The 27,879-nt window shown below is 35.7% G+C and overlaps 1 protein-coding gene across 4 annotated transcripts; it reads left to right on the top strand.

Annotated features, from left to right (window-relative positions):
- Positions 1 to 132: 132 nt before the first annotated feature.
- On the top strand, positions 133 to 27,485 carry LOC131781137 (fibropellin-1). Of its 4 annotated transcripts, none has more exons than XM_066169474.1 (29): positions 133 to 265; positions 1,312 to 1,527; positions 3,672 to 3,977; positions 4,928 to 5,083; positions 6,603 to 6,786; positions 7,333 to 7,393; positions 7,970 to 8,031; positions 8,862 to 8,933; positions 9,355 to 9,474; positions 10,129 to 10,242; positions 10,835 to 10,884; positions 11,460 to 11,676; positions 12,441 to 12,586; positions 13,361 to 13,535; positions 14,289 to 14,480; positions 15,095 to 15,334; positions 15,724 to 15,885; positions 16,442 to 16,558; positions 17,334 to 17,447; positions 17,832 to 17,945; positions 18,131 to 18,250; positions 18,475 to 18,502; positions 19,125 to 19,216; positions 19,885 to 20,004; positions 21,047 to 21,160; positions 21,984 to 22,082; positions 23,136 to 23,231; positions 24,448 to 24,564; positions 25,835 to 27,485. In XM_066169474.1, the coding sequence occupies exons 2-29, from the start codon at positions 1,465 to 1,467 to the stop codon at positions 25,921 to 25,923; spliced, it is 3,540 nt and encodes a 1,179-aa protein (XP_066025571.1). In that variant the 5' UTR covers positions 133 to 265; positions 1,312 to 1,464; the 3' UTR covers positions 25,924 to 27,485. The 4 variants fall into 4 exon arrangements, with proteins under 4 accessions (XP_066025571.1, XP_066025572.1, XP_066025570.1 ...); XM_066169475.1 differs by lacking the exon at positions 133 to 265 and adding an exon at positions 1,022 to 1,213; XM_066169473.1 differs by lacking the exon at positions 133 to 265 and having other exon boundaries at positions 1,225 to 1,527.
- The last annotated feature ends 394 nt before the right edge of the window (positions 27,486 to 27,879 follow it).

Here is a 27,879-nt window from a genome sequence, read left to right as displayed (position 1 = left end):
TGAGAAAAGTCTGTCATTTTTTACAATAGACGTGCACGCTATTTCTTATTGGTAGCTTCATCATTTGAGCCTGGTAAACTAGGAGGATATTGAAGTGAATGACAATGTTAATCAGTGCATAACACAGGCACACTCAGAGTCGAACCTACGATCTTCCGGTTAGTACTTCGGATGCTCTCTGCCACTAACTACGTCCCTGAGACAAACTTCCTGTATACTGCTAGAATAGGAAAAGGATAACTGGGAGAGAAGAATATTTAAGGGGGTAAGTTTCTAAAGAAACTGTGGTGCTGCGTTGGTGGGAGAGTGTAACAGGGTAATTTAGTGTTATCAACTGAGTTGATAGCGTGAATTGGCCATGGTAAATAGTTTAAAGGCTGACGTTTCGAGCGTTAGCCCTTTGTCAGAGCGAGGATGAAGGGCTAACGCTCGAAACGTCAGCCTTTAATCTTTCACAGAGACGAATGTTGTTGGCCGGCGAGGTGAGAGTACAGCTTAGAACTGTTCGCAAGGAAAATTCCGTGTCACTACGAAGATGAGCAAGGAGCTAGTTTTTTACAGTTTTTTTCATATGGAGAGGCCTTGAATGCTGGTGTTGAAGGACAACGGCGGTCATCGTTTCAAAATATCCAGTTGTCACGAAAAATTAAGTAAACTTGATACTGAAATAAGGTAAATTAAAAAAGGGTTTTAAACCCGTAGGTAATGTTTCAGGGAGACGCAATGTATTAATCCCAATTCTGATTGTTTAGTTAATCATTTATTCAGATTTTGCATGGTAAAAAATTTTTATGCACTGTAAGAGTTGAAAGATATGTGTATTGAAGCGTATTTCATTTCCTTTAACCCCAGCCGAACGTGTTGATCAAAAACCACCAGGACGTAGTTACTGACTATCGCTGTTTTTTTTAAATATATACTAAGCCTTCATAACATTATATAACAGTGACTTCATGCTGTGTCCTTTTTCGGTGGGTTTCTTCATAGTTTTTATTTCCTTCTCGAACCCGTTTTAAATAGTTTCTTATTTGCTGTATCAAGACAGTTTACCAAACGTTGTGCGGGATGGTCATGAAAGCCTAGTCAGATTTCTTTTTCCCCATGTTTGGTTTTTCTTGGCTATCAAACCGCCAACAAAGCCTTTATTGTCATAATTCTGCCCTATGATTGGTTGAGCGGCATCGACAGTGACATACAAGCTCAAGTTAGTGAGGTATAGTTCAACTCTTCTCCTGAATGACTTGCTTTCGCGTAGCACTTGATCGTTCCTTTAAGTACTAGAAGTTCTCTACATCTAACAAATCTTTGCAGGTGATAAATAATCCCAAACAAGTGGTAGAAAGCTACGCAAACATAAATACGGATTTGTATCTTGCGGCGCTTTTGGAGTTTGTGGGGTGAAAAGGCGGGTTACGGTGCAGTTCATTCATTCAGTGGTAATTGGTGGAGCATTCTTTCTTACCAATGAGGTTTTCTTGTTGGACGTCTTTGGCTGTCGTTTTGGCGGTATTTCTTGGATTTTATGAGGTAAGTTTGCATTTTTGTGAGAGTGATTTTGCTAAATTAGCTCTCTTCTCTCTCATCAACTGTCCTTGAATTTGCATCAATGGTCCTCGAGTTAAGGAATTTGCTGGAGAGCTAGTTTCATATGGCTTAAAAACCTGCATCACTCGAAATTCTCAGCCGATTGCTCCTCGATTTCATCTTCGTCGGTTTTATTTGCGTTTCCTGTATAATTCTCATAAAATTTTTCCTCGAAGGCGTATACTATTGTCGAAGTTGTTAGAGGCAAGTTATGTTGAAACAATTTTCTTTCAATTATACAAATAATAATGCGGCCTTATAGTCATTAAGCATTTGTATGACCTTTGATACAGATAAAACAATGTAATAACCTCGAATACTCTCGATATTTTTGTACCTAAAATATGTTATATTGCATTTGTTCTTCGGATGCGTCAGCAAATTTCCACTAACATGTTTTGTTTGTAGTCAATTCTGAATCGACGTGAGTATGTGATCGATAAAATTGTTTGCTTCGAATATGCATTTTCAAGTGACTTTTACGTAAGTCGAAGTGCTGTCAAAGTTGCAACATTGTGAAAGTAAACAGAAGACGTTGTTTCACTCGAAAGTGTAATATAAGATTTGGACAATAAAGCAACTTGTCATTAAAAGATCGGGCTGTGATTGATACACGCGCCTGAGCAGTTAAAGGTCATCTCGAAGGAAATGCGTTTTTTTTTTGTATGACGCAAACCCCTCATACTAAGGATAAAGCACTTGTTTGGAATATCGTATTTGTTTTTTATTTTTGGGGGGCAAAAGATTGCAGATAAAAAGTGGAAAAGGTGACTTTTTTTTTAATCGGAAGTTAAATATTTATCTGAATGATTGCATAGCCAAACCATTTAAATGCCATGTAGAACTAAAAGGCTGTGAGGGAAGTTAATTGTTATTTTTATGGTTGTAAGAAATTTCCTGTTTCTCTAAGGTTCACAGTGTGCACTATTTTTTAATAGGACCTTGTGTCTAAGGACAGTTTCCGATTACAAGGTGTCCAGTTACAAATGTGCATGCCATGTCTAGTGCTCACAGTCTGAAGCAGCCAACCTTAAATTGACCCAATGTGCTTTAGTCTTTTAAGTCAGTTATGTGACTGCTGAAGGTAGCTAATCCTATGGAGGCGACGAAATGAGTAATATTTATGATGATACTGATCCTAATGATTTTTCTCAGCAAGTCTCCTTTGGACTATTGATGTTATTCCTCATGTAAACCATTTCAGAAGTTTGCTACGCAAACAATAGTTTTATGATGTCAACGTTTGTGATGTTTATAATCATTCAGCAGTAGAACATTTTAAATCAAGCGTAGTCCATTATGGTCTTTGTAATTGAATTGCAAGAAGTTGGATTACTCTCCTGCATCAAAGAAATCTAAATATTGGAACCACCAGTATATCACCTAGTATATGAACTAGTTGTGAAAACAACAAATTGTGATCTTTTATAATTTATTTTGATTGCATGTTATTCCCTCATTTCAAACTAATTTGTGGTTAATGTAGATCAGTGAAACAGAAATACTTATAAATTATTTACCGCACCACACCACTGCAAAGTGGTTTGTGTATGTTCTAGGAAAGTTAGATACACAGATACATATGTAATGTTACGTGACATAGAGCAATCTATCAGACGATCAATTTGGGTTAATTTTCTGATGTGTTTACAATGGGCTTTTTTCAATTACCATAATTGGTGGCTTTTTTTTAGGGTAAGGTATATTTAGTGGATACTGATCTCAAGATCAGTGTGATAAAATCATAGAAAAGTAAAAGGTGCAGTATATCAGGTTTATGACTTCTGATTGTTAATGGTATACTCTACCACTGTCTAGACAACAATTTTTTTTTTGTAGCTTAACCCTTTACATCCTAACACCATCAGGGATATTCTAAATACTGTTCTCTATATATTTACTAAGGAGCAGAAAAGGAGAATTTATGTAACAATCATGAACCACACCATAATTAAATGGAAAAAAGCACTAACAGATGATTTTTTAATCAAGTATGAATTTTAAACACACTTTGTACCAAGGTAGACTTTTCAGCTTGTTGTTTTGGGTGTGTTCTAATCAGTTGTTTTGTCTCCTTTTTATTGCAGAATGTTTGTGCAAAGGGAACTTTATCTATTCAGTTGCTAGATTACAATAATCCCCGTTCAAAAGATTACAATGGAGATTGCTGTGACTGTTGCAGTTTTTTCGGGTCGTGCCCAAATGATTGTGAAAACTTTTTTAAGCTGACTGTTACCAAATATCCATACACAGTCTTCACTGCTCTCTCACCGTGGGTTCGATGGGAGACTTACATCATGGGAGATGACAGTTTTTCTTTTCCCGGATTTGGTGACACTGTTGGTAATGGTCTTACAAACCCCTTGATATATCATTTCAATCAAAGATGGCCGGTAAGACTTGTATGCTTTCTTTTTGTCAGAAATTATTATATGAATTGCAGTTATTGTGGAATCTTGCCAACACAAACTGCGAACCTCAAAAAATATAGAGTGAGTGTCGCATTATGGCAAGTTTAAGTAAGCTGATGGTGATACTTTTTGAAAAATGAGACATCTGAAAAGTGATTGATTCTATCGTGGTAGAAATTGGCTTCATGGTTAAGTAAGTAAGGAGTTCCACAAAGCAAATGAGTTAATAAGGCTTTATCATGATGATTACCATATGATAAATGTCAGTGTCATTACTCAAGTAGACATCATCTAACCTAAGAATGGCTACAAAGGACTTGCATTTATGTAGTGTAAAAAGTAACTCATTGCTAATCAAAATATGTTTTGGAAAGTTGAGAGGAAGGTGATGAATTTTTAACTTTAAGTTGGTTATGTAGCAAAGTGTGACAAAACGTGACAAGCAATTTTAGATAACATTTGATTATATAATTATAATTGGAAATGTGATCTTTGTGTGATCCATTGTTGTTAAAGTAAGTGTGAAAACATTCTATTGCGTGTCGCATGGGATGTCAGATATAATTCGTGCTTTCCACAGGAATGCCTAGTTCCGCAGGATTTGCGTGAGTATTCAACCATATCTGTGGAATGGTGGTTATGTCGTGATGAAGTTGTTTATCCCAACAGAAACACCATTTATCCTCTGTACTATAAATCAAGAATTAGCTAGCTACCATTATGTATATAAAAACATTGATTCAAGGAATAAAGTAGATTCAGTTGATTGTACAGTAGTTGCATGTGCCTCTCTTGGAGAGTTTGCCCCAATGAGCCAAAGGTTGACCCAAGCTTCACAACAGTGCAGCTCTAACTGACAACTCAACTGTGGTTTCACTACAGTTAGTTTGAACTTTTAAAATAATGATTGCTTTGCATGTTTATTTCTTCAGGGTGCATTTTCTATTGCTCTGGATGTGTGGGACTCAGATTCTGGCAATTTTCTTGGTATTGGATCTGCAGATGATCTTATTGATGTAATTCAATCAGACATTTCTACTGCACCAGCGCAGAAAGATTTACAAAGTTCTGTAGCTAAAACAATTACAGTAAGAAGAAACATTTCCATTTTGATCTATTAATTCTTTCACTCTCAGCCGTGACTGAAAAAGGAATTTCTCCTAACAATGCATGTTAAAAGCAGAGATACCATAAACGTCTATGTATAAGCCACATCCGTAGATAAGCCGCACCCCCGATTTTGAAGCGCAGAATTTTTAAAAAAATAAAAACAATACAGTTTGAAGTTTCAGTAGAGTTGTATTGCTACAAATCAAGGTTTCGAAACACCGACATAGAAGTTGTGGCTATCTTTCATGGATAAGCTGCACCCTTGATTTTTGGCTTCAATTTTGTGAAAAAAAGTGCGGCTTATACATGGACATTTACGGTATGTGTAATGTGAGTATAGAGGGATATTTATCAGCCAGGATGACTTCTTTAACTTAACCCTTTAACCTGTGAGAGTGATTGGAATATAATTTCTCCTGCAGGTCTTACTGCTGAATCAAACATTTAGGTCATAAAATTAAAGGGAATGATCACCATGATTTACATATCAATTCTTCACACTGTGTGCTATTCATTTTTATAACCCTTTAGTGACTGACAGTTTATTACTTGTCACAGCAATAAAAGAAATGATTACCAACCTGAGAAGCTCTTGATAGATGAACAAATTCTCCTTGTCAGCACTGTAGGAGATGTATAGAGAACAGCATGGAGAATGTTGATACATATGTAAGGGTGCAAAGGGAAAAAAACACATTCTCAGAGCTGAAATTATAAAAAGTGTATTTTATATGGTGTAGAGAATTGGATATGCACATCTCGAGAGTGAAAGGGTTAAGAAATTTGCAGAAGCAGTAAAATAGTGTTAAGTAATGGTAACAGAAGAATATTATCCATGTCTGAATAATAATTTGTTTGGTTTCATTAATTGAATTGATAATGTGACCACTCTATCAAGTTTTAAAGCTAATGTTTTGAGTTTTAGCCTTTCATCAGAGTGGATAGTTTTTGAAGGACTAATGTTTGAAAGGTAAACTTAAGAATCTCTTTACTGTGTCCAATTCACATTATCAACTCAATTGATTAAATCAAATTATCTCGTAATACCTTCCACCGGTGCAGCACTACTGTTTCCCTAGAAACTTACCCTCTTTATGGATAAAAGATAACTCAGGTCATGTAAATTTCTACAAAGGGATTTCTGCTCAGCAGCCAGAGAATTATCTTCAGTGCCTAGAGAAAACCTTGAAGAAGCAAGTACAAAAAAATAAGTTCCAAGTTTTGGAAATGAAAAAAGTTAAACTGCAGTGATAGTTGCCTGCAGTATTTTTTAGGGGGTACTGACTTGAAAGACCTATTTGATATGCAATGGTTTTCTTTTCAAAGAAGTCATTTCTGATTTGGGACAAGTTCTGATTATTTCCCTATTTAAAATTGTCAATGGTGCTGACGTTTCAGGGGTGTGTTGTTCAAATTGAAGGCTTGTGGCAAATCAGCAGTTTTTTGTTTGGTGATGAATTCTTGGTTTCTTCATTTGTGTAATGTTCTGATCATCAGCTGACAGGCAAGAGGTCAAGCACAAGAATTTTGGTCCGCATTTACTGTGATGCTAATTATTATGGAACAGACTGTAATACATATTGTGTTGGGCGGGATGATAGCAGCGGCCACTACAAGTGTGATGGCCAAACTGGTAACAAGGTCTGCTTATCAGGCTGGAGAGGAAGTAACTGTCTGATACGTAAGTAGGGACTTACATTTGGAGCCCTAAGTCAGAGTGACTGGCATCTAATTTCTCCATACGATATCACTCCTGAGTCACACAGTAAGGTTGCAAGAATAAAGGAAATGATCCTTAACAAGAGAAGCTCTTGATTGTCAACAGATTCTCCTTGTCAGCACCTTAGGAAATGTATAGAGAACAGTATGGAGAATATGCATACTGATGTTAGGGTGGAAAGGGTTAAGGAAAACCAAGACGGTGATATCAACAAGAACATAGCAAAACAGGAGATTTCATGGGCAGAACAGCTCAGCATGTGTGCTCAGCATTGAAATCCTTTAAGCAAGAGTTGTTTTTCTACTAATTAAGGATGAAAGCTACTTGACAAAATGTGGTTACTAATTTTGAGAACCAAGAGAAACCTGAAATATCACCAGTAACACCCCCAAGGAATATAGTACCAGAAGCCTTTTCTTTTTGACCAAGTTTATTTTTTCCTGTAAATGGTGCTTGATACTTTTATTCAAGTTAGAATCAGTTTTAACTCTCTGATCTTCTCCTCAGCGATATGTTCCCATGGGTGTGATCCAAATCATGGTTCTTGTACAAAGCCCAATACTTGCAAGTAAGTAATTAAGTGAGACCTTAGTCATCACACCTTCATAGCCGTGTCTTCAGGGCAGAATTTATATCTCCTTTGATGTTTTAATTTTGTATCTCCTCTTTTGAAATATTATTTATGCAATGAATTTCAACTGTTGCATTGAAAGTCAGAGACTCTCACAACCCATGCAAAAGGTAAAATTGAAAGAACTGATTTCTATGAAAAGAAATGTAGCACAGAACAAATGTTTTTCTTAGTTATAGCAGTATGACTACATTTGGCTTGGCAAAAAAGATGACCAAACTAGCCTTTTTGTGATAAAAGAGCCAAGATTGTTTTTATATAATAGGTCTTGGTAACCAATATGGTTGCATTTTTTTGAAGGAGGATGGACACCTCAATAACACCTTTGGACAGAAAGTGTATCTTGGCATATTTATTGTACCATTTTTGTATGATTTTTTTAAAGTTAACCATGTATAATTCTTTTCTGTTCTATTTGTAATGAGTTAGTGAATTGTCAGTGAAGATAGAATGGTATCAAAAAATTGTAATATTACTGTACTAAGGTTATACTGTTGTTTCTCTCCATTTTAGCTGTGAAGATGGTTGGCAGGGTGCTCGTTGTGCAACATGTGTAAAGAAACCAGGATGTACTGGTTAGTGAAGGAACATACTCTGCCATCTATGAAAATGCTTATTAATGATGTAATGATGCATTCCTCGCTTGTCTGACACTATTATTGACACTGTGACCCTGATGGATGTCATGATGATGTCAACGAATACAACATAATGGCATTAATGACAGCAAAATGATGTGACATGGAACTTAGTGATCAGTTTTTATTCCCTGAGTAATATGCCACATTATTCATTATCACCTATTGTGCAGTTGCATCATAGCATTATGTCATGATCATTCTTATCACTAATGTTAAATTCTTGACACCATGATGGGGATAATGGAAATGATGATGGCAATTAAAGATATGCAGGGTGTATGCTGGGTGCTTGCTTGCTTTTTTAATATTCAAGGATTACAAGCCCTACACATATCTTGTGGCATTGTTCATTGTCTGCACCAAGCTTTGCTTTGAGCATTTAGGCTGCTTAGAAAAGGATTACTTGTCATCTTAACTTGTGTGTGGATTTTCAAGAAACAGTTTGTAGTTATTGCTGATTATCTTTGTCACCAAATAAATGTGATGGCCTTCTTGGGTTCAAAAACTTCATGACCCTTATAACTCTAGATCTAAACAATGACTATCTCCTACAATGTTTTATAAAAGGTGCTGGTTGAAATAAGATGGAGAGCTAGTATAGTACTGTTACTGTATATTTTGTGAAAGTTTTGGATTCAGTGAGATAATTTAAACTACACATTTTTAAAAGTGTGAAGGGGAAACCACCCCCCCCCCTGTTATTTCCTTTCCCTCTGGGTGGTATCAGACCCTTTAATTTACCTTCACTGTTTATTGATTGACAGCTAATGGTTTCTGTGTAAATGGGAATGACTGTGTTTGTAGTCCAGATTGGACAGGGTCTGACTGTGGACAAGGTATGATTGATGAACCTTGGGTTTATTATTTTTTTTTGAAGAGTTTGTGTGACTCAATGTGCCTTTTTATTTTTTTTAGTTAGAAAAAGCCTCATTTGACTTTTTCTTTAATCACAAAAACATCACATAAATACTTCTTGTCTTTCCAATTTCCTGTGATTTACAGTTAGTAAGTTGCATGAAACTCAACGATAAACTGATCCTGTGACTTCTGTGATGTGTTTGTGTGTTTTTATAATATGATATTTGAAAATATGGCTGACAACCATGGAATGATTAAAATTTTTTATTATAACTGTTTATACTTTGAAGACATTTCTTTTGTATATTTCACAATATCAAAATATATCTCCTTTCCCACAAATCATGTGTCTTTTGTATTGTACATCATGATACAGTTACTTGTCTTTTTACATGTCAGACCTTAACCGTTGCCGAGATACAAGCCTTTGTAAAAATGGTGGTACTTGTATCAACACTGACCCTGATAAGTTCCGGTGTGATTGCCAACCTGGCTTTACTGGTGACCAGTGCCAAACTGGTGAGTACTGCAACTAAATTAAGATGTAAGAAACATCAATCAAACAATCAATGAGCCAGTCAGGCAAGCAATCAATGAGGCTATCAGGTTGGGGACACCTGTGACTTGAACACATCTTGTGCCATGGTCCTTCATGAGATTCCATTGGTCTTCAAGGATCATACAATGGTTGTAATGTGTTCAGTATAATAGCTTTTTGTGGGACAACTAACCTTGATACAACCAAGCTTAGGAGACCAAAGTGAGAAGTTACAAAATAGCCCTAAATTGGTACTCCAGAGATGTCTGCAGAAGTGTGTGCCCATTTGGTGGAGGTTGATTGAAATGGCTGGCATACCATGATACATAGCTCCTTTGAAGGGATGCATTTTCCACAAAACTTTAGGACGCAAGGGTTGTTGATTAAGTGTGTGCTCGAGTGCCATACATTTAAACTGATTTGACAGTAGCACCAAAGAATCTGAATTTTTAGAATGTATGGTAGATTTGATTTCCAGACAATTTTTTATTTGTTCATCCAAAATTGATCACAGGCAAAATGTATTTCTTTCTTTGATTTTATATTTTCCTTTTACCTTCATGACCAGAAGATTCTTATAGTCTCTATGGTTTTGTTTTTTTTTATTTTTTGTTTTTTTTTGTTTTTTTTTCCAGAAATTGATCTTTGTGCCAGTCATCCATGTGAAAACAATGGAACATGTAAAAACTTCCGTACATATTACACATGCTCCTGTCCTCCTGGATTTCAAGGTGTCAACTGTGAGACAGGTAAAGAAATTAGATGAGCAGACAACAAATATTGAGACAAAACTTTTGTAACCAGAGTGATTGGCAGAGTCATATTATGATCTTGAAGTTAAATTTTATAAATGTTGAGAACAGAAAACGTGCAATGCTTATTGTTACAAGGTTGATTTTGATTCAGAGAGCTCTGAGGTTCTTTGGATTGAGAAATATTGATCCTAGATGAAATTTGCTTGATAATAGGAAAAGGTTCTTTGGATTGAGAAATATTGATCCTAGATGAAATTTGCTTTATAATAGGAAAAGGAAGTGATTGTGAACTTATATGCAATGGAAAAGGCTGTCAAATATAGTTTTCAGTAACTATTAATGTTAGTTAACCCTTTCTCCCTCATGATTGACCAAGATAGAATTTCTCCTTTCAATATCAATACAATATAAACCAGATAAGTGATGAGAATGAAGAAAAATATCAATTTGAGGATAATTAGTTGATCCAATACGAAATTCTCTGAACTAGCATTATAAGAATTGTATGGTTGACAGTAAGGAGAACTACAAATTTGATCTGGGAGTTAAAGGGTTAAACACTCCTGGTTGGTCTTTTTTTTTGCAGATATTGATGAATGTAAGCAAGACAAGTGCAGAAATGGAGCTACATGCAAAGTAATTTTAATTATTTACTATCGATACAATAATTAATACATCGCAATTGTATTGTGAAATAATTCTTATTTTGACACTGTAAGGTTAACACTTTATACCCAACATCAGTATGCTAAATCTCCATACTGTTCTCTATACGTTTTCTGAGGTGCTGACAGGGAGAATTTGTTTAAGAATCAAGAGCCTTTTTAGTTGGTGATCATTTCCTTTATTCTCATCACCTTCATGTTTGATCCAGGGGTGATATTGTAAGGAGAAATTAGGGGGTCAAAGGCTCAAAATAGCTAATTTGTAACGAGCTTTCCCCTATTGTCAAATGAGTGTGATTGTCAAATCCTTATTACCTGAGTTTTTGGGAAAAATTGGACATCCTCAGGACATCACTTCATACGATTTGGTAGAATTGTATCTTATTGTAGAAAAGCATGGGTCAAACTGCTATAATTTTTTTTCCTGAAATTCATTTTAATTCCAACATTAATATTAAATCCTTATTTCTCCATTCCATATCCTCTCCATCTCAAGAAACGTACTTTATTTACATTTACTCTGATCACCATTTTCTCCCACTAAAGGATATGGTTAATTCTTATGAGTGTTCCTGTGCACCGGGTTATACTGGTGGCGACTGTGAACATAACATTGATGACTGCCAAGGATCTCCATGTCAAAACAATGGAACTTGCATTGATCAGATCAATGCTTACAGATGTGTCTGTCGTCAAGGTTTTAATGGTAGCAATTGTGAGACAAACATTGATGACTGTACACCCGCTGCCTGTAGCAATGGAGGTAGGGTGTGGTGAACTGCCTTTTATTTGACCAATAAGTAATTTCTCCTTACAGTATAAGTAAATTTTCAAAGAGACAGGTAATGAGAACTAAGAAGTTGAGAAGTATAAACATCCTAAGAGTTAAACTGACCTCTCATGATCCAAGATAGGAAAATTTTATAGACAGTGATAATTCTGTGGTCCTAGAAGCTGAAAGAGTAAGGTTGCAAATTGTTACTTTCACTCTTTTAGTATAGAAAAAATATCATAAGGGAGCTCTCAAGTGTAGCTCCTGTGTCTGTTAACTACAGCCCCTGTGCCACTGGACACTGAGACCCTTAATCTGTGACTTGCAACCTGAAACTCCCACTAGTGACTTGAGACTTGTAAACCTCCATTTGTGACCCATGACCTGTGCCCTCATCCCACGTCGTTTTGGTGGTGTCACAAAATAGGTTTTAATCTTACTCACTTACGGTATTTGTTCTACATCTTTGAATTAAAATAAAGTTTTGTTATGACCTGTGACCCATCATCCAAAACCCACAACCCCCAACTGCAACCCAGGACCTGTGACCAGTGCCTATCTCCCTCCCCCCTCCCCCCCCCCTTCTTACCTGTAACCCATGACCTGCTTGCGACCCATGGCCCAACCCATGTCGGACTAACAGCCACCTAAACATAAAGATGCAAAGTATGCAAAATAACAAGACTCTGGAGGTGAAATATCTTGCTAATCTTGTATTTGACTTTTCATCTATGTTATTATCTTTTCTTTGAAAGGAACTTGTCATGATGAGGTAAATAACTTCCGCTGTAGTTGTTCAGAAGGATACCTTGGAAGGACCTGTAGTAATGCCACAGATGAGTGTTCTACTATGCCATGCCAAAATGGAGCAACTTGTACTGATTTGCATCGTGACTACAATGTAAGAGCTGTTTTGTTCCTTTTTGAGGTGGCAAGTGAAATGGATGGAATGATGCATGGTTTTATGTTACCCTGATTTTTCATTTTGAGTTTAATTCAAGAGAAAAATTATCTTGTTGACTTTCTAAACATTTTCCAAAAGTTCCTACAAAAATTGACTTGGAAGTGTTGACTTAATTAGTGAAATCAAAAATGGTGAATATGAATGTGATCTTTGCAGTGACTTAAATGTTACTGAAACATTTCAATTGTTTTCATTGTGAGACTTTCATCAATCAGTTGGAAGCAAATTTTGAACAATTCTTTGGGTGATCAAGGAATGTTATAGAATTTAGCCAAGTCATGTATTAGCTTTTGGTGCTCCTGTTGGGTCATTTGCTTGTTAGCATCATTCTACAATGTGGAATCATTTGCTCACTAGAGTAGATTCTTCGTTTTTAAACTCCTCCTTCAAAACATGTGTCTTATGCTGGAAGGACTTGACAGTTCCAGTTCAAGTGCCCCCTTTGCTGCCTAGGCAGGGTTCAAGTTGCCCACCCCTGGGCAAAGACAATGGTCAAATGCCTGCGGCTTAACTGGGGGGATGTTGAAGCTTCAAATTAATCGGCAGATTAGTTAGATGATTTTCTTGTTTGTAGTCTTGATTACTAAAGAGAAAACAACTGCATTTGCAAACACTCTTTTGATAATATTTTGGATACTGTCTGGAGTGGATTCATAGTTCTAAATGACTCCTTTGCTTAGTACAAAATGTTTGTCATTTCAAATCTTGCAGTGCTCATGTCCTGCTGGTTTTATGGGCAAAGATTGTGAAACCAACATCAATGACTGCATTTCACCATCACTGTGTGACCATGGAGTCTGTCAAGATGGCATCAACAACTTCACTTGTGACTGTCATGAAGGATATACAGGACGGCATTGTGAGATCAACATAGATGATTGTCAGGGTAGGTGTTCTTTTCCCTTCTTTTCTTAAACCCTTTAACTCACAGAAGTGATTAGCATGTAACTTCTCCCTACAACATTCATACTTTATTCAGCAGACAGGTGATGAGATACCTTAAACTTATCAGGTAGCAGTTTTAATCTTGATCAAACACCCAATTCTTGTAACTAACTTACAAAGAAACATGTCACAGGCAGAGGGGAGAATTTACAAAACAATCTTGGGAGTTAAAGGGTCAAAAGGAGGTGGTGTGGCTGAGCGTGCTGGACTTGTAATCTGGTCTGTTGCCCTTAGTTCAACTCCTAGGCTGCACTATGCAAATAGCCAATTGATCTGCCTCCTGCGAGTCGGAGTTTTCAAGCACTTTATCTTTATTTGAAATGTTTCTTTCTTTTTTTTCAAGCTGTAAAGTGCTTAGATTCTTGCAATAAGAGCCAGTATTAATATAAATTATAAAATAATGTATTTATTATTAATATTTAACAACTTACAGTTATTTTACCACAGATTGTAATATTGTCAATATCAGAGGACCCCTTTCTTGAAAATCTGGTTTGTTACTGAGGTTCCAAAATGCTGTTTCTTTTTTTTTTTGTTTGCTGTGTTAACATTTCTAGAAGATTATTAGAAATATTCATAATCTGACTGTTAATATGACTAGTCCATTGATTTCACATTGAGAGGCTTTTTTATGTAGTTAGGAATACATTTTCTTTTCTATCAATTTTAATGTGGTTTTTATTTCCTTTTCCAGGTAATATGTGTGTGAATAGGGCCACATGCGAGGATGGAATAGCGCAGTACTCATGCAAGTGTGCCCAGGGCTTTGAGGGAATTTATTGCCAAAACAACACTGATGATTGTGTATCAGCTGTTTGTCTGAATAATGCAACATGTGTGGATCAGATTGCAAATTACACCTGCAACTGTAGTCTGGGCTTTACAGGTGAGAAGAGAAGACCCCATGGAGTAGACATGAAGTCAAGTTTATTTAACTCTTTAAACCCTAAGAGTGACAGGTGTCTGTGTCTTTGTTATATGAATCAAAACAGTAGATTCCATGTAGCAGTGCATCTTTTTGGTACAAGATTGCCGAAGAAGTCAAAGGTGATGAGAAGATCAGAAACACACTTGGCTGTGTCTCATGTGCCACTTTTTGTTCTCACCTTATTTTGACGTCATTTGTAATCTTTTATTGAACAGATGCATACCAACATAGAATCTTTTTTTCTAAGTGGATAGTTAATTGACAGTGCTGCCATGCAAAAAGACAAATTAAAAAATCAGGGTTGATGGAGCATAGTTATACTATTACCATTTGTCATTGATAGTTAAAAGAAAGTTGTTTAACTGGGAGGAATTTGTTTTGACAGAACTTGACAATGGTTTTAGGTTGATGAATCCTAAGTGTTTTTGTCTTTTTGAGAAAAGCCTGCCAAGATAAAAGGAGATGTTAGGTATCTCAATTAAATCTCAAATATTTTCAGCAATAATTTGGATGCCTCATTTGAATTATTTCCAAGAATGTTCTTATCTTGCAATATCATTTGTCACTTGTAGGTCGTCATTGTGAGTCCCCAATAGACTACTGTGCAGAGAGGGGTTGTAACAATAGTGGGACCTGTATCAATGAGCGTGCTAATCGACGCTGTCTCTGCCCCCCTGGGTACAATGGTTCTAGTTGTGAAATTGACCCTTGTATGATGAGACCCTGTAACAATGGCACTTGTACTTTGAGAAGTGATGGTGGCTACAAATGCAACTGTCATGAAATCTTCACAGGGCCGCACTGTGAAATTGGTAAACACAGACATTGCTTTTATTATTTATTTGAAATTTGCAGTGGTCAGTGGTTTTTTATTAAATGCCAGATTGAAAGGTGTCAGAGCACATCTTTGAGTTCTTAGTGTAAAGTGTAGAATTTGCAGAAAGCTAGATGTCTCCCTTCTTGTGTCCACTGAATCTATGAATTATGATTAATTAGGATTATCGTAGGATCTTTATTCGGAAGTATATCATTCCAGAGTTAATTATGTGTAGAAAAATTTTAGAAATTGCAAAAGTTTTGGACAGAAAAAAGTAGAATGAATCTGACTTTAACCAAGTACATGACTGTGCTCCAATCACCTATTTCAGATTCTGTGTGGGAGGTTAAACTGATATAATTACTAATTCTTATCTTTCTCTAGATATTGACTACTGTGATCCTAGAAATGACATATTTTCCCAAGAGGGTCAGGGATCATGGACAGAGTTTGGTTACTGTGGACAGTATGGAACATGTGTTGATGGTGTCACATCATATTCATGTCAATGTGACAGGGGCTGGACTGGAAAAAAGTGTGATGTTGGTATGAAACTGTCATTGAATTAAGCAATCAAAGATGCAAGCTTGTGAAAATTTAGAAATCATGCCCCCAACTTCCTCCTTAAAGTAATAATTTAATTGACATCTTCCTTCTCATCTATCCAAATTCAACTGAAGATCATTCAGGTGGACACTGATAATGGAAAAGTGAACAATTTCACAAAAATACTGCCATTGTTGAAAAGAAAACCAGTTGTTTTCTCTTTAGTAATCAAAATTACGGTTACTTGATTTTCCCTCTGTTATAGAATATTTTCCAAATATACTTCTGTTAAAGGGATATGTGAAACTGTAAAAGAGACCAGGCTATCGTTTATGTATCATATGGAGGAGACTATTCAACAATCTGGGAAACTTGGCATTTACAGTCTTCAAGACCTCACTGTTAACAGTGTATTCATGCTTACAAAATGTCAAGGCCATGTAGTGGTAATGATTCCCATCTTTCACTTCCTTTAGAGAGAGCTTTACTAAATTAATTGTTGATTTGAACTTATTGATTTTATTTCTTTTTTTGTTGATTTGTTTTTATGTTGTAGATATAAATGAATGCGCCCCAAATCCATGTCAGAATGGGGGGCAATGCGTGGAGCAATTTAATGCAACTTATGTATGTGGGTGTACTGCAGGCTATGCTGGAGTGAATTGTACAGAAAGTATGTTAATTTTGTTTTAATTTGAAAAATTTATGTCTTTAGCATGTATCAGAGAATTATATGTACCAAAAGTTGATTTATTGTCCAAGAAATTAACAGATGGATTAGAAGCAATGCTTGGAAGGTAATGGAGAAATTTTGAGGACATTTTGCCATGTTTTACAACCCTTTGTTAACTTTGTAACTTGTCTTGCATTGCTTCATAAGAAAAACATGGAATAGCATTTAACATCAGGCTTTATTTCATGTTGCACTGTTTGCTTGAAAATTTTCTTGAGGGAATATTAGCGACCTCCCATTCATGAATTTTGGTTGAAAGCCAGTAACTGAGGTTAATTGTCACTTCAAAGGCCTTCTGGCTGCACCTTGTGAAGATGATAATTTTATAGGAATTATATGCCTAATTTAATGGCAAAGCTACCTTTTTTCACCATCAGCCTCTTCCTTAACCCTTTAACTCCCATTAGTGACCAAGACAGAATTTCTCCTTACAATATCAATACAATGTCAACCACATAAGTTATGAGAATAAAGAAAAAAGGATAATTAGTTGATGCAATACTAAATTCTTTGAACTAACACCATAAAAATTGTATGGTTGATAGTAAAGAGAAGTACAAATTTGATCTGGAAGTTAAAGGGTTAAAATTTAATACCCCTCAGTGACACTTAAAGTGGTACTAATGCGTGAAATGTCAATTATCTAGATGTTAGTTGGGTTTTTCTATAGATACTTTGAAAAATTAAGGGTTACTTCAATTTTTTACCTTGTTAGATATTGATGACTGTAGAAATAATTCGTGCCAGCATGGCTCCACTTGTGTGGACAGACTCCATGGGTATGATTGCATCTGCCCATCTGGACTGAAAGGAATTCACTGCCAGTCAAGTTAGTATTGAATTAAGATTGTTTAGTTGTTCCTCCAGGATCTAAGTTGAATCAACCTTTCAACAAACACAGTTAACTAATGGGTTGAGAATGAGACAGTTCATGAAAATTTTGACGTGGAAGATGCATATGGTGTCCCAGTGGTCAGTGTGCTGGACTGTGGGTCAAGATGTGTGGGTTTGTGAACTGGGCAGGTCAGTGTGTTGTGTTTATGGGCAAAACACTTAATCCTTTTAACTCTGAGAGTGACCAGCATCTAATTTCTCCTTACACTAATGCAGCTGAATCATTCATTAAGATCATGAGAATAAAGGAAATGATCTCCAACCAAAGAAGCTTGTTTCTGGAGATAACTTTTTTTTAATCTTGTGTCGTATGTTTTAGACTCATCTTGGTGTCAAGATCCCAGTCCATGTCTTAATGGTAACTGTACAGATGTAGGAGATAATTTTACCTGCAGCTGTGAAGATGGTTTTGAAGGAGATAGGTGTGAAATTGGTGAGCATCACAAGATAAAACAAAAATTTAATTCACTTTCATGGTTTAATTTGTTTCTTTCAACAATTGGAAATTTATTAGAGAGTATACAAACATGCAGATGTGATGTATTTTAAAATCTTATTTGTGATATCTTCACCTTTTTGTTGATGAAATATTTTGATCTGTTTTTTTTTCCCCATTAGATATCAATGAGTGTGTAAACTCATCTCAACTTTGTGGTCAAAATTCTGTTTGTCTGGACCTGCCAGGTGGCTTTAAGTGTCAGTGTAACGATGATTACACTGGGGAACGCTGTAGCACAAGTATGAACTGCTAACTTTTAAACCTCTTTTACAAATCTGTGAATGAAGGCTAGCTTTTCTCAGCAAAGAGTTCTAAAATGCAAAGTCAGTTCAGTGGACCCAAAAGCCCAGTCCTGCATAATTATTTTTATAGTTATAAGACTTGCACCCACTCTAATCTAAAGGTAGTGATTGCATTGATTTTTGTGTCAGTGTCATTCAACCCAATTTCTTTCTTTATCTAGGAATCAATGATTGTGAGCCAGACTCATGGTAAGTAAAGTGTGGCAACACTTGGATGAGTGTAACCCAATTCTGTCTGGTTTAGTACAGGTGATTAACAGAATCAGATGGCTGCAAAGGGAGAGTCCAATTTGTTACTTACAAGTATGATTACAGTCAGAATTGGATAACATGAAGCCCTGTTACCAATTAATGAAACCATGAAAAAATTTGAGAAACAAACTAGTCACTGGTTATACATTTTTGTTAAAAAATAACTGTTAAATTGGCAAAATGCTCAGTCAACAACAGTGCACACATGTGATGCATACTGTCCAGTTATAGGGGCATGATCTGTACACTGTCCAATTACAATTCGAACACTTACACTGTCTTATTGGTGCTCAAAACAGGCTGGTGATAACCAATCACATTTGAGAATTTTGTTACAGTTACCAAATAGTGTTACCAGTTAGTGGTCTCTGTCTTAAAGTTGTTTCTGCATTCATGACCAAGTCACAGAGCTGTTAAAACTTTATATCCTTGTGTATTTAATATAAAAGGACCAGAGGTCTTGCCAATTTTTCTGGATGGGGTGTCCGTCTAGGGATTCCTGACCTTCCTGCCAGAATAGACAGTCAAACAAACACAAGTGACTATTTCTGTTTTGCAGTATGCATGGTGGTACATGTGTAGATGGTGTGCGATCTTTCACCTGTAAGTGCATCAAGGGCTTTTATGGGGACAGATGTGAACAGGGCCAAGGTCAGTTGATTTTAGTTTCATTACTGCTGATAATGTTCATCAGGCCAAAATTGAACAACAATTTGTCACAAAGTATGCTCAATTAATTTTAAAGGATTTTCACTAGACCTTGATGATGACCTCTGCTGAGATTATTTTACAATAACAGACAGTCACCAGGTTTGGTTTTTTTCTTTTTTTGGGATTAAGACCCTCACCATGATGATCACAATACATAATGAACTGTTACTGTCCACTTCATGCCTTCTATTTCAACAGAGCTAGTAATTTTGTGCCATTAAACTCAATTGCGTGCATGTGCTTCATAATTATTTCCATTAAGCATGTAGATGATGTAAATAGATGTCTTGAAGCTGCAGAGTGAATTTCTCAAGGGACATTGTTTCAACTTCTAGGTTAAAAATGCTATGAAACAATTATTTTGCTCTTGGGTCATTTGTGTGGTCATTGAGATGTTTAGCTCTTGGGATGATGAAGAGCACTCTAGAAGCATCAGAGCGAACAGCAAAGGGCTAATGCTCAAAATGTCAGCTTTGAAACTTTTTACAGTGGTCAGTTTGCATTATCAAAACAGTTGATAATACTTAGTTAACCTGTCATGACTATGGTTAAGTGAAAAGGTACATGACCACACATAAATCATGAGAAATTTAATGATTTTTGTTCAGATATCAATGAGTGTGAGGCAGCAGACTCTCCTTGTCCAGCAGGACATGATTGCATCAACAATTTGGGAAGCTATGCTTGTTATTGTCCAAGGGGATTTGAAGGCTCAGCCTGTGAAATTAGTAAGTTATTTCATTTCAATTAGAGGCCTGTTAAATTTTTCCACCAGATTTATTCCAAAAAGAGCATTGAGGGGAAGAAAATGAGAGAAATCATACCCTTGATATAGAGCCACACTGTACAGAAAACAACACAATACTTTCCCATGATGACTTTCTTTAGTTTTTGACAAATTTTTTTTGACAATTTTTTTTTACTTGGAGGATGTTGTTGAAGATTATCAGTATGTTGTTTAAAAGAGCTTTTGAGACTCTTAAGGGAGAAAAAATGAATGTTCCTCCTCAGAACAAATATAAGTAATCATATACAGCACTTTATTCCCATTAAAGTATCCATAACCAATCAATACTTGTTGACAAATTATAACCAGTTGAACTCATTGTTCGGCAACAACATCAGTATCCATATCCTCCATACTCCTCTCTATAAATTTCCTTTGGTAATGATAAGGAGAATATATGTAACAATCAAAGCTTCTTATGTTGGGGATCATTTCTCTATTCTCATTACTGCAAGGTGAAATTAGATATTAAGTGTCATTCATAGGGTTTAAAGGGTGATATGAAGATAAATATTTGAATACATCTCAAGACAAGTAATGATAGCAGATCTTGGGTTTTGAATTCATGTCTTAAGCCAATTTAACCCTAAGAGTAACTAGCATCTAATCTCTCACAGTAATGCTGCTGGTTCATTCATTAAGAGCATGAGAATTAAAGGAAATGATCACCAACTAAGAAGCTTTGATTGATAGACAAATTCTCCTTGTCAGTATCATAAGAAATGTATTGAGGAGATAATGAAGAATATGGATACTGATTTTGGGCTGCAAAGGGTCAATAGACATCCTTGATCATTGGAAGTTTAAAAACATGTGTGCATGATGGAACATTCTGAAAGAGTAGTTTGGTTTCTTGTCCAGAGTGTTTTTATTATGTGGGATTAGTAATGAGAGGTAAATTTGTATAATTATTTAAAAGTTTTATTCTCGATCAATCCTTCCAGACAGAATTGTCTGATGTTCTTTTTTTAATTTAATTTCAGATACTGATGATTGTAAACCTTCAGTTTGTCAGCATGGAGGAAAGTGTACTGACAAAGTGAATGATTACGTGTGTGATTGTTGTCCAGGATGGAGTGGCAAGAACTGCTCACAGTGTAAGCTTCATTTTGTTTTTTACCTTTTTTTTTAGCATCTTAGATCACACTTCCACAACTTTCCAATTTAAGATCAAAGAAGCTATTCACATTCAGTGGGAGCAACCCACACTTAATTTACAACTTTATCATGTTAATTTAAAACTTTCCTTGTAATTGCATACATTTTTTAATTTCTATTCTTTGTTTTGTCTAATGAGCATTTTGTTATACACAATAAATTCAACTTTGTACTTTGTATAAGTCAGAACTGAGGATGACAGAAGAACTGCTGAAACATGTATTTTAAAAATGTCATATATTTTCTTAAGTTCTTTTTTCTTTTTTGAGAATCTTTTCCTCTCATCACTATAACAGGAATATCTAGTGTAGAATTAAGGCAAAAAATGATTAAAACTAACAGAGGTGTAACGCTTGTAAGATCAAGTGCATGTTGTCAGTTGTTTTTAGTAATTTTTGTTTCATTCTCCTGCCTTTGATTATGCAATTTTCAAAACAAAGTCATTAAAGTTTACAACTTTCTCCATCATTATCAGATCTTCTTAATATGCAAGCATTTGCAAGAATTGCAAAGGTGGATGCAGAAGGATTTGTTCTCAAGACCCCTTTGTTGTTCCCTTTGTCATTCAACTTCAGCTTTTACACTTTGTTTTGACAAAGTTCTCAATGACAAGACAGGAGAAATACTCTACGAAGCAAACAAAAATAATCAAAAGACATGGCTGGTTATAGTTGAACTCGTTACTGAGTAAAATTTGTTTTTATGGTTTTGATTGCAATGCTGTAATCTCAAGTTTGTGATAAAAAAGTATGTTTTTTGTAGTTAATAGTGAAGATGATGTCTGTGGTTGCGACCAGGGATTATGTGAATGCAACAAGGAAACTCAAACCAGTTTTTGTGCCTGTTTTGAGGGATTTGAAGGTAATTTTATTATTCTATTATTTTCTGGCTCTAAGCCACTTCATTAGTTCGTTGTTCAGTGCCACAATTTTTAGAGTCTAAGCCTAAGAGCAGTTTTAAAGGGTATTTACTGTAGAGTTTGTTTGGTCATTATTTGTGTAATGGACTGAGTACTGGATAAGGTGCTTATAACCCTTTTACTCCCAAGATCAGATATGAATTCTCCACATGGCTTGTTATACACTTTTTATGAATTTTAGCTCTGAGAATTTGTTATAAAATCAAACAATATTCTCTATTTGATATTTTCCTCTCTTCTCATCACTTTATAAATGCCAAAAATTTTTGTTGCTGTTGTGAGGAGAAATTCTTGTTTGATTACTCTTGGGAGTGGAAGGACTAAATTTCCAGAAAATTTTTTTGATATCAACTAACTCAAGGAAAATCCCTGGGGTTTGCAAAAGGGAGAGGGAATTGGTTGGGGGGGGGGGTGGGTGCCAGGGAAAGCCAAAATTCAAGAATGTATAGAGCTGGTAGTTACAGCATTTTGGACATATCAGATGTTCAAAGCTAGGAAATAATTTGGGTCTGAACAATGGCAGTTCAGGTTGGGGGAACCATGAAGCTTTTGTCAGCCATATTTCAATATTTCTCTTAGTTACATTAAATACCTCTTACTAATTGAGGTTGAGGTTTGTACTGTAAGTTGTGAACTAAGTTTTTACCATTTCGGGTTTAAGGCCCAAGCATGAAGTGTGCAAACCACAAATCCAAGCAGAAAAGACAAAGGTTGCATGATGTGCAGTACAAACAGAGAAAACAAGATAAGATATTAATTATATCTCTGGGTTCAAATAGAAGGGGGATTATTCAATTCAAACAAACTTGAATATGTGTGAAATATGTAGTGAAATACAGCCTGCTAAACTGACCAATTGTAGGGAAGGTACTTTTGAAGAGGTATTAATAATAACTGAACTTATTGTACCATCATATTTACATTTAAAACTATCTTAGAAAATTTAATTTTAAACCTGTTTTCTTTATCTTTGGTGTTTTTTTTGTTTCTGCAAGGTGACAAATGCGAGACAAACACTACAGAGAAAGAAATACTGAGATTAGCAGCTGAAGCAAAGAGAAGGGAAGAGGAAAGATTAAGTAAGCAAAGAGGTAAGACATGTAAAATTAACTCAGTGGTTGTTAGGTGAGCCAATGCAAATAGATGGTTTGGGATAATGAATGAGACTTTGTCAATATTTTTGCCACTAATTGAAATTAATATCAATATTATTGCATTGTGAAGGTTGTCGTCATTATGATGAGAAAACTTGATCTAAATCTGCTTGTACTGAAGTGCACATTATGCTTAATTTAAATGTTGAATAGTTGTGATACCATTTCTGCCCTTATTTCATAATTTTAAGAGGTATGTGAAAATAATTTTAAAGCATATGGAAAAAGTCATCCTTTTTTCACAGTATTTTCATGTTGTTTTTTTCATTTAGTATTTGAAGTCTATTTAATATGTTAAACTTTGTCTCAATCACTAATGTGCTCTAGAATCTTGGTGGGAATTTTTGACTTATCTGATCCTGAATTTAAACTGTGGCCTCCTACAGAGAACCTGAAAAATGATGCATATTTAGTATTATCATATGACCTGTGTGGCCCCACATAGGCAAGCCCATAGAATACCATTACGAAAGCTGAGGTTTGTAGGGCTGGATGGGATGACTTGAGCCAGTCAGGAAAAAGCTCTCCAGCCCTCAGCACTCACACACCCTTGTCACAAAAGTGTCTTGGAAAAAAAAAGAAAAGAGTAAAAAGTTTAGTTTTTCAATGAATTGAGTGTTTTTGTTGTTCTGACTTTAGAAAAAACAAACAAAATTTTCTTACAGTAGAATCTTTTTGGTGGTTGTCCTGTGAGTGCTTGTCTATTGCATACTATCTAGGTTGAAACCAAGTTCTCAAAAGTTTCAACATGTGATCACATGATAAAATACTTATTGACTGAGTTTAGTTGGTTGCTGCACTCAGACCATGCATCATGACCTTGAGCCAAATATTTTCCCGTCTAGCCCTCCCACTCAGTCAATAAGTATGTATAACTCACCACCTAATTATGGGGCGAGGTCTTTTTGAGTCTGAATGTTGCAAATGCCTCCAGTTACAATATTATTTTAGATCCCCAAATAAGCCACACTGCTGTACAATTTTTCAATGAAAAGTGGTTCATCTGATTGCATTCAAATGTTCAAATATGTCAGTTAACCTTTCTCAACTATGTTGAGTGGAAGTCTCTAACATGTGTACTTCGTAATTATACACTAGTTATGGCTTGAAAAATGGTAAGTAATTTTGATTTTCAACATTTCTCTATACTTAGCTTCCAGGAACAGAAATATTGGTATTGCAGTGGCATTCTCTGTCTTGGGTGTCGTGGCAGGAGCTGCAGCAATGTGGTTTTACATGAAAAGAAAGTCTGGGAAGCCTAAGGCTGAAAGTATGTTAAGTGTAATAAAGTTAGCTTGGAGAGATATACAGTTGAATCACGTTTGATCGCCCATGATTTATTTGTGTTGGATGTGAGCCTAAAACATTAGTTCTAGTCAGCCTATCAAGTCACAGCATATCGGCAAACTTCTTGGAAAATATTGGAAGCAATTTTTTGTTGTTGGTGTAGTTCTTGTTGGATATGCAGTGGCTGAATGTTCAGTGCACTGGACTCTGGGTTGAGAGGTTGGGGTTCAAGACTTGGTTGGGTCAATGTGTTGTGTTGTTGGGGAAGGTACTAATAGGACAGTGTACATGTCATGCTTGTAATTGGACAGTTAAAAAGACAGTTAACACATCATGCCTGTGTAAGTGGACAAAACACATCATGTGCACACAGTTGTCTTGCATTTTACAGAGTTCATTGTATTTTTTTTTTTAATGAAAATGTATGACTGATGTCAATTTTTTTCTCTCAAATGTTGTTATAGTTTTGATTAATTGGTAACAGGACTTTTGTGTCATCCAATTCTGTCTGTAGTCATACTCGTGATTAACAAATCAGACTCCCGCTTTGTAGTTGTCCAATTTTGTTTATCACTTGACTGTATGATAACAGACTGAATTGGATTCCACTCAGTCCTACTACCACTTTTTTTGGGTTACTGGCAAATTGTAAGGGAAGCCTGATGAAATACTGGGGGGGGGGGGGGGGGGGGTAACCTTGCAATGAACTAGCATCCCATCCAGGGGTGGGGGGGAGGGGGGGTAAGAATACTCCTGGTCGTCTTATACTACAGAAACTGGGATAAGCTTGGGATGGGTGGACCAGTAGGCCTGAGCACCAACTATACCTCTACCTAGTTGTTTTAGTATGTATTTTCTGTTGTTTTTTTACTTTCTTCATCAGGAGCATTGATGATGAAGGCAATCTTAATGATATTGATTGAGATGATAGTCACAGTTGATGAAAATGATTTCTAATGATTTTGACATCTGTTGATGATGGCTAAAATGATAATGATTAGGTTAACCCTTAACTCTTAGAAGTGATTAACATGAAACTTCTCTCTATAATATCTTCACATTATCCAGCAAACAGGTGATAAGAATACTCAAACTTATCAGGGAGAAGTTGTTATCTTGATCTATCACCAAATTCTTGTAACTAATTTACAGTGAAATATGTAGCAGCTAGAGGAGAGAATTATCATCAAGATCTTGGGAGTTAAAAAGGGTTAAAACATAACTAACCAATAATATTTCTCAATTTTTTGTAGGGTTTGGATTTGATAATGTGGAGGATGTGAACTATGCTGGTGGAGAAATGATGTACACTAATCCAGCCTACAGCACAGCTGGAGATTAGGGCCCTGATGCATTCGAAAAAATAAAACTCTGAGGAATGATAAGATCTAATTTTGAGCACTGGTGTGCCTCTTAATTATTTTTTTTTTATGCATTTAACTCGTTGACGAAGAAGTAAGAAGACTGTTATTTGCATAGTCTTTTATTTTTATGAAAGCCTGACAAAAAGGTTATATTTTGCTTTACCCATTTGCTCTGGATAATTTGCTTAAACAAGTTTTGTTGGCAGAATTTTTATGTCAGTGCAAACTTGTATAATGGAGCCCTCCTAAGTTTAATTAATGGGAACATTTTTTAACCTTTCATGCAGTATTACTGAAAGTTTAAAACTGTTTTTCATTTAATGTTAATGTTATCAACACCTTGCACAAGAGACATGTTGTGCAATTATTTTCATTGTGTAACTTCCCCATATTCTGGGTGATTTTATTTGTTGAAGCCTAGAAAGTGCTGTTGAACCCTGCTTATTCAAACTCCCAAGAGAAAAAAATGTTTCAAGTGAGCACGGGTTTCAAGTTAGCTGATAGTAAATGACTAGAAAAATGGGGCTAAGGGAATTTGGATCTTGTTTGAGTTATGGGGGGGGGGGGGGGGGTTTGAGTCAACTGAATTTCAGTTAGCTGGGTTCTACTGTACTACTAAGCATCATGTTATTCAGGAACAATGTGACTTCTGATAACGTTAACCTAATCTTTTATGTTAGCATGTCAAAAGTGAAGAAAATCAGGTTTTTCTTGAATACTAGAGTAGTAACTTCTGAATGATGAGATCTAATTTTGAGCACTGGTGTGCCTCTTAATTAGTTTTTTTTTTATGCATTGAACTCACTGACTAATAAGTAAGAAGACTGTTATTTGATCTTAAGATTCTGAACAGTGAGTGATGTGCTGAAATAAGTGGTAACCATGCTATTAGTGAAGTGACAGTGAACTTAAACAATCTGTCACAGTTAGTGCATCTTGAAATATTTAGGGAAAAATGTTTCAATGGCTTCAAGAGGGCTTGACATATTTTGATATTGCTCCTTTCAAGAAGATCCAAGAGTACATATTTTGTGATTTCAATCAATTATTAATTAAAGTAATTTTTGTACTAGACAAGTATAGTTTTACAAAACCATCGCCACATTTTCTTTGCAAGTTAAACTTAACTACTAGGACACGACAAGTTTTTGTTGTACTTGGAAACAAATTTCCACCAACCATTTTACAGGTAATACATAAAAGGTCAAGTTAACTTATTTTATTTTTGCAGAATTTCATACAAATGTAGCAGTAAACCTTACCTCGAGTACCTTTGGGTTGAATAATGTTTAAACTATTTATTATCTTGATAAAGGAACAAGATTAGTCCTTAATTCAAGAGAATACTGTGCATTTGTAAGAGATGTCATTGAATTAGTTCTCATAAACAAGGATGCAGTGAGTGCAAGATGGTGATCACTGGATGATCACCACTGATGCTGACTTTCAGAGTTTGAAGTGAACTATACATACATAGCATGTATTATAATGACGCAACTCTGAGTAGCATTCAAATAAACAGACATTACCAGAAAACTCAGGAAGCAAACTGGTTGTAACTTTTCTTTGCATCCAACATGACAATGACTATCTCCAAAAAATTGTTAATAATGATAATAAATACAATAAAAATATTGCAATCTTTATACTTTTGAGAACTGAAATTTGATTTAGTTTATTAACCCTTTAACTCCCAAGATCTTATTAGTAATTCTATTTGCTGTCTGCCAAATGATTCCTTTTGTGTTATTTTGGAGAATTTGGCATCAGATCAATTAGTAATCCCATAATTGATATTTTTCTTTATTCTCATCACATGTCTGCATGATATTGTATAGATATAGTAAGGAGAAATTCCATCTTGGTCACTCATGGGAGTCAAAGGGTTAATTCTGTTTATCTGATCAGGAATTCTTCCCTCTCCATGAGTGACC

Source organism: Pocillopora verrucosa, chromosome 7 (assembly GCF_036669915.1).
Source record: "Pocillopora verrucosa isolate sample1 chromosome 7, ASM3666991v2, whole genome shotgun sequence".
Taxonomy (NCBI): Eukaryota; Metazoa; Cnidaria; class Anthozoa; order Scleractinia; family Pocilloporidae; genus Pocillopora; species Pocillopora verrucosa.
This window is presented reverse-complemented; position numbering and strand designations above follow the sequence as displayed.

Excerpts from the sequence above, each read along its gene's own strand:
- LOC131781137 (XM_066169474.1), top strand. The coding sequence starts at position 1,465 with ATGAGGTTTTCTTGTTGGACGTCTTTGGCTGTCGTTTTGGCGGTATTT. Across the intron at positions 10,243-10,834 it reads AGGTGTCAACTGTGAGACAG|ATATTGATGAATGTAAGCAA; the intron begins GTAAAGAAATTA and ends TTTTTTTTGCAG. Across the intron at positions 13,536-14,288 it reads CAACATAGATGATTGTCAGG|GTAATATGTGTGTGAATAGG; the intron begins GTAGGTGTTCTT and ends TTCCTTTTCCAG.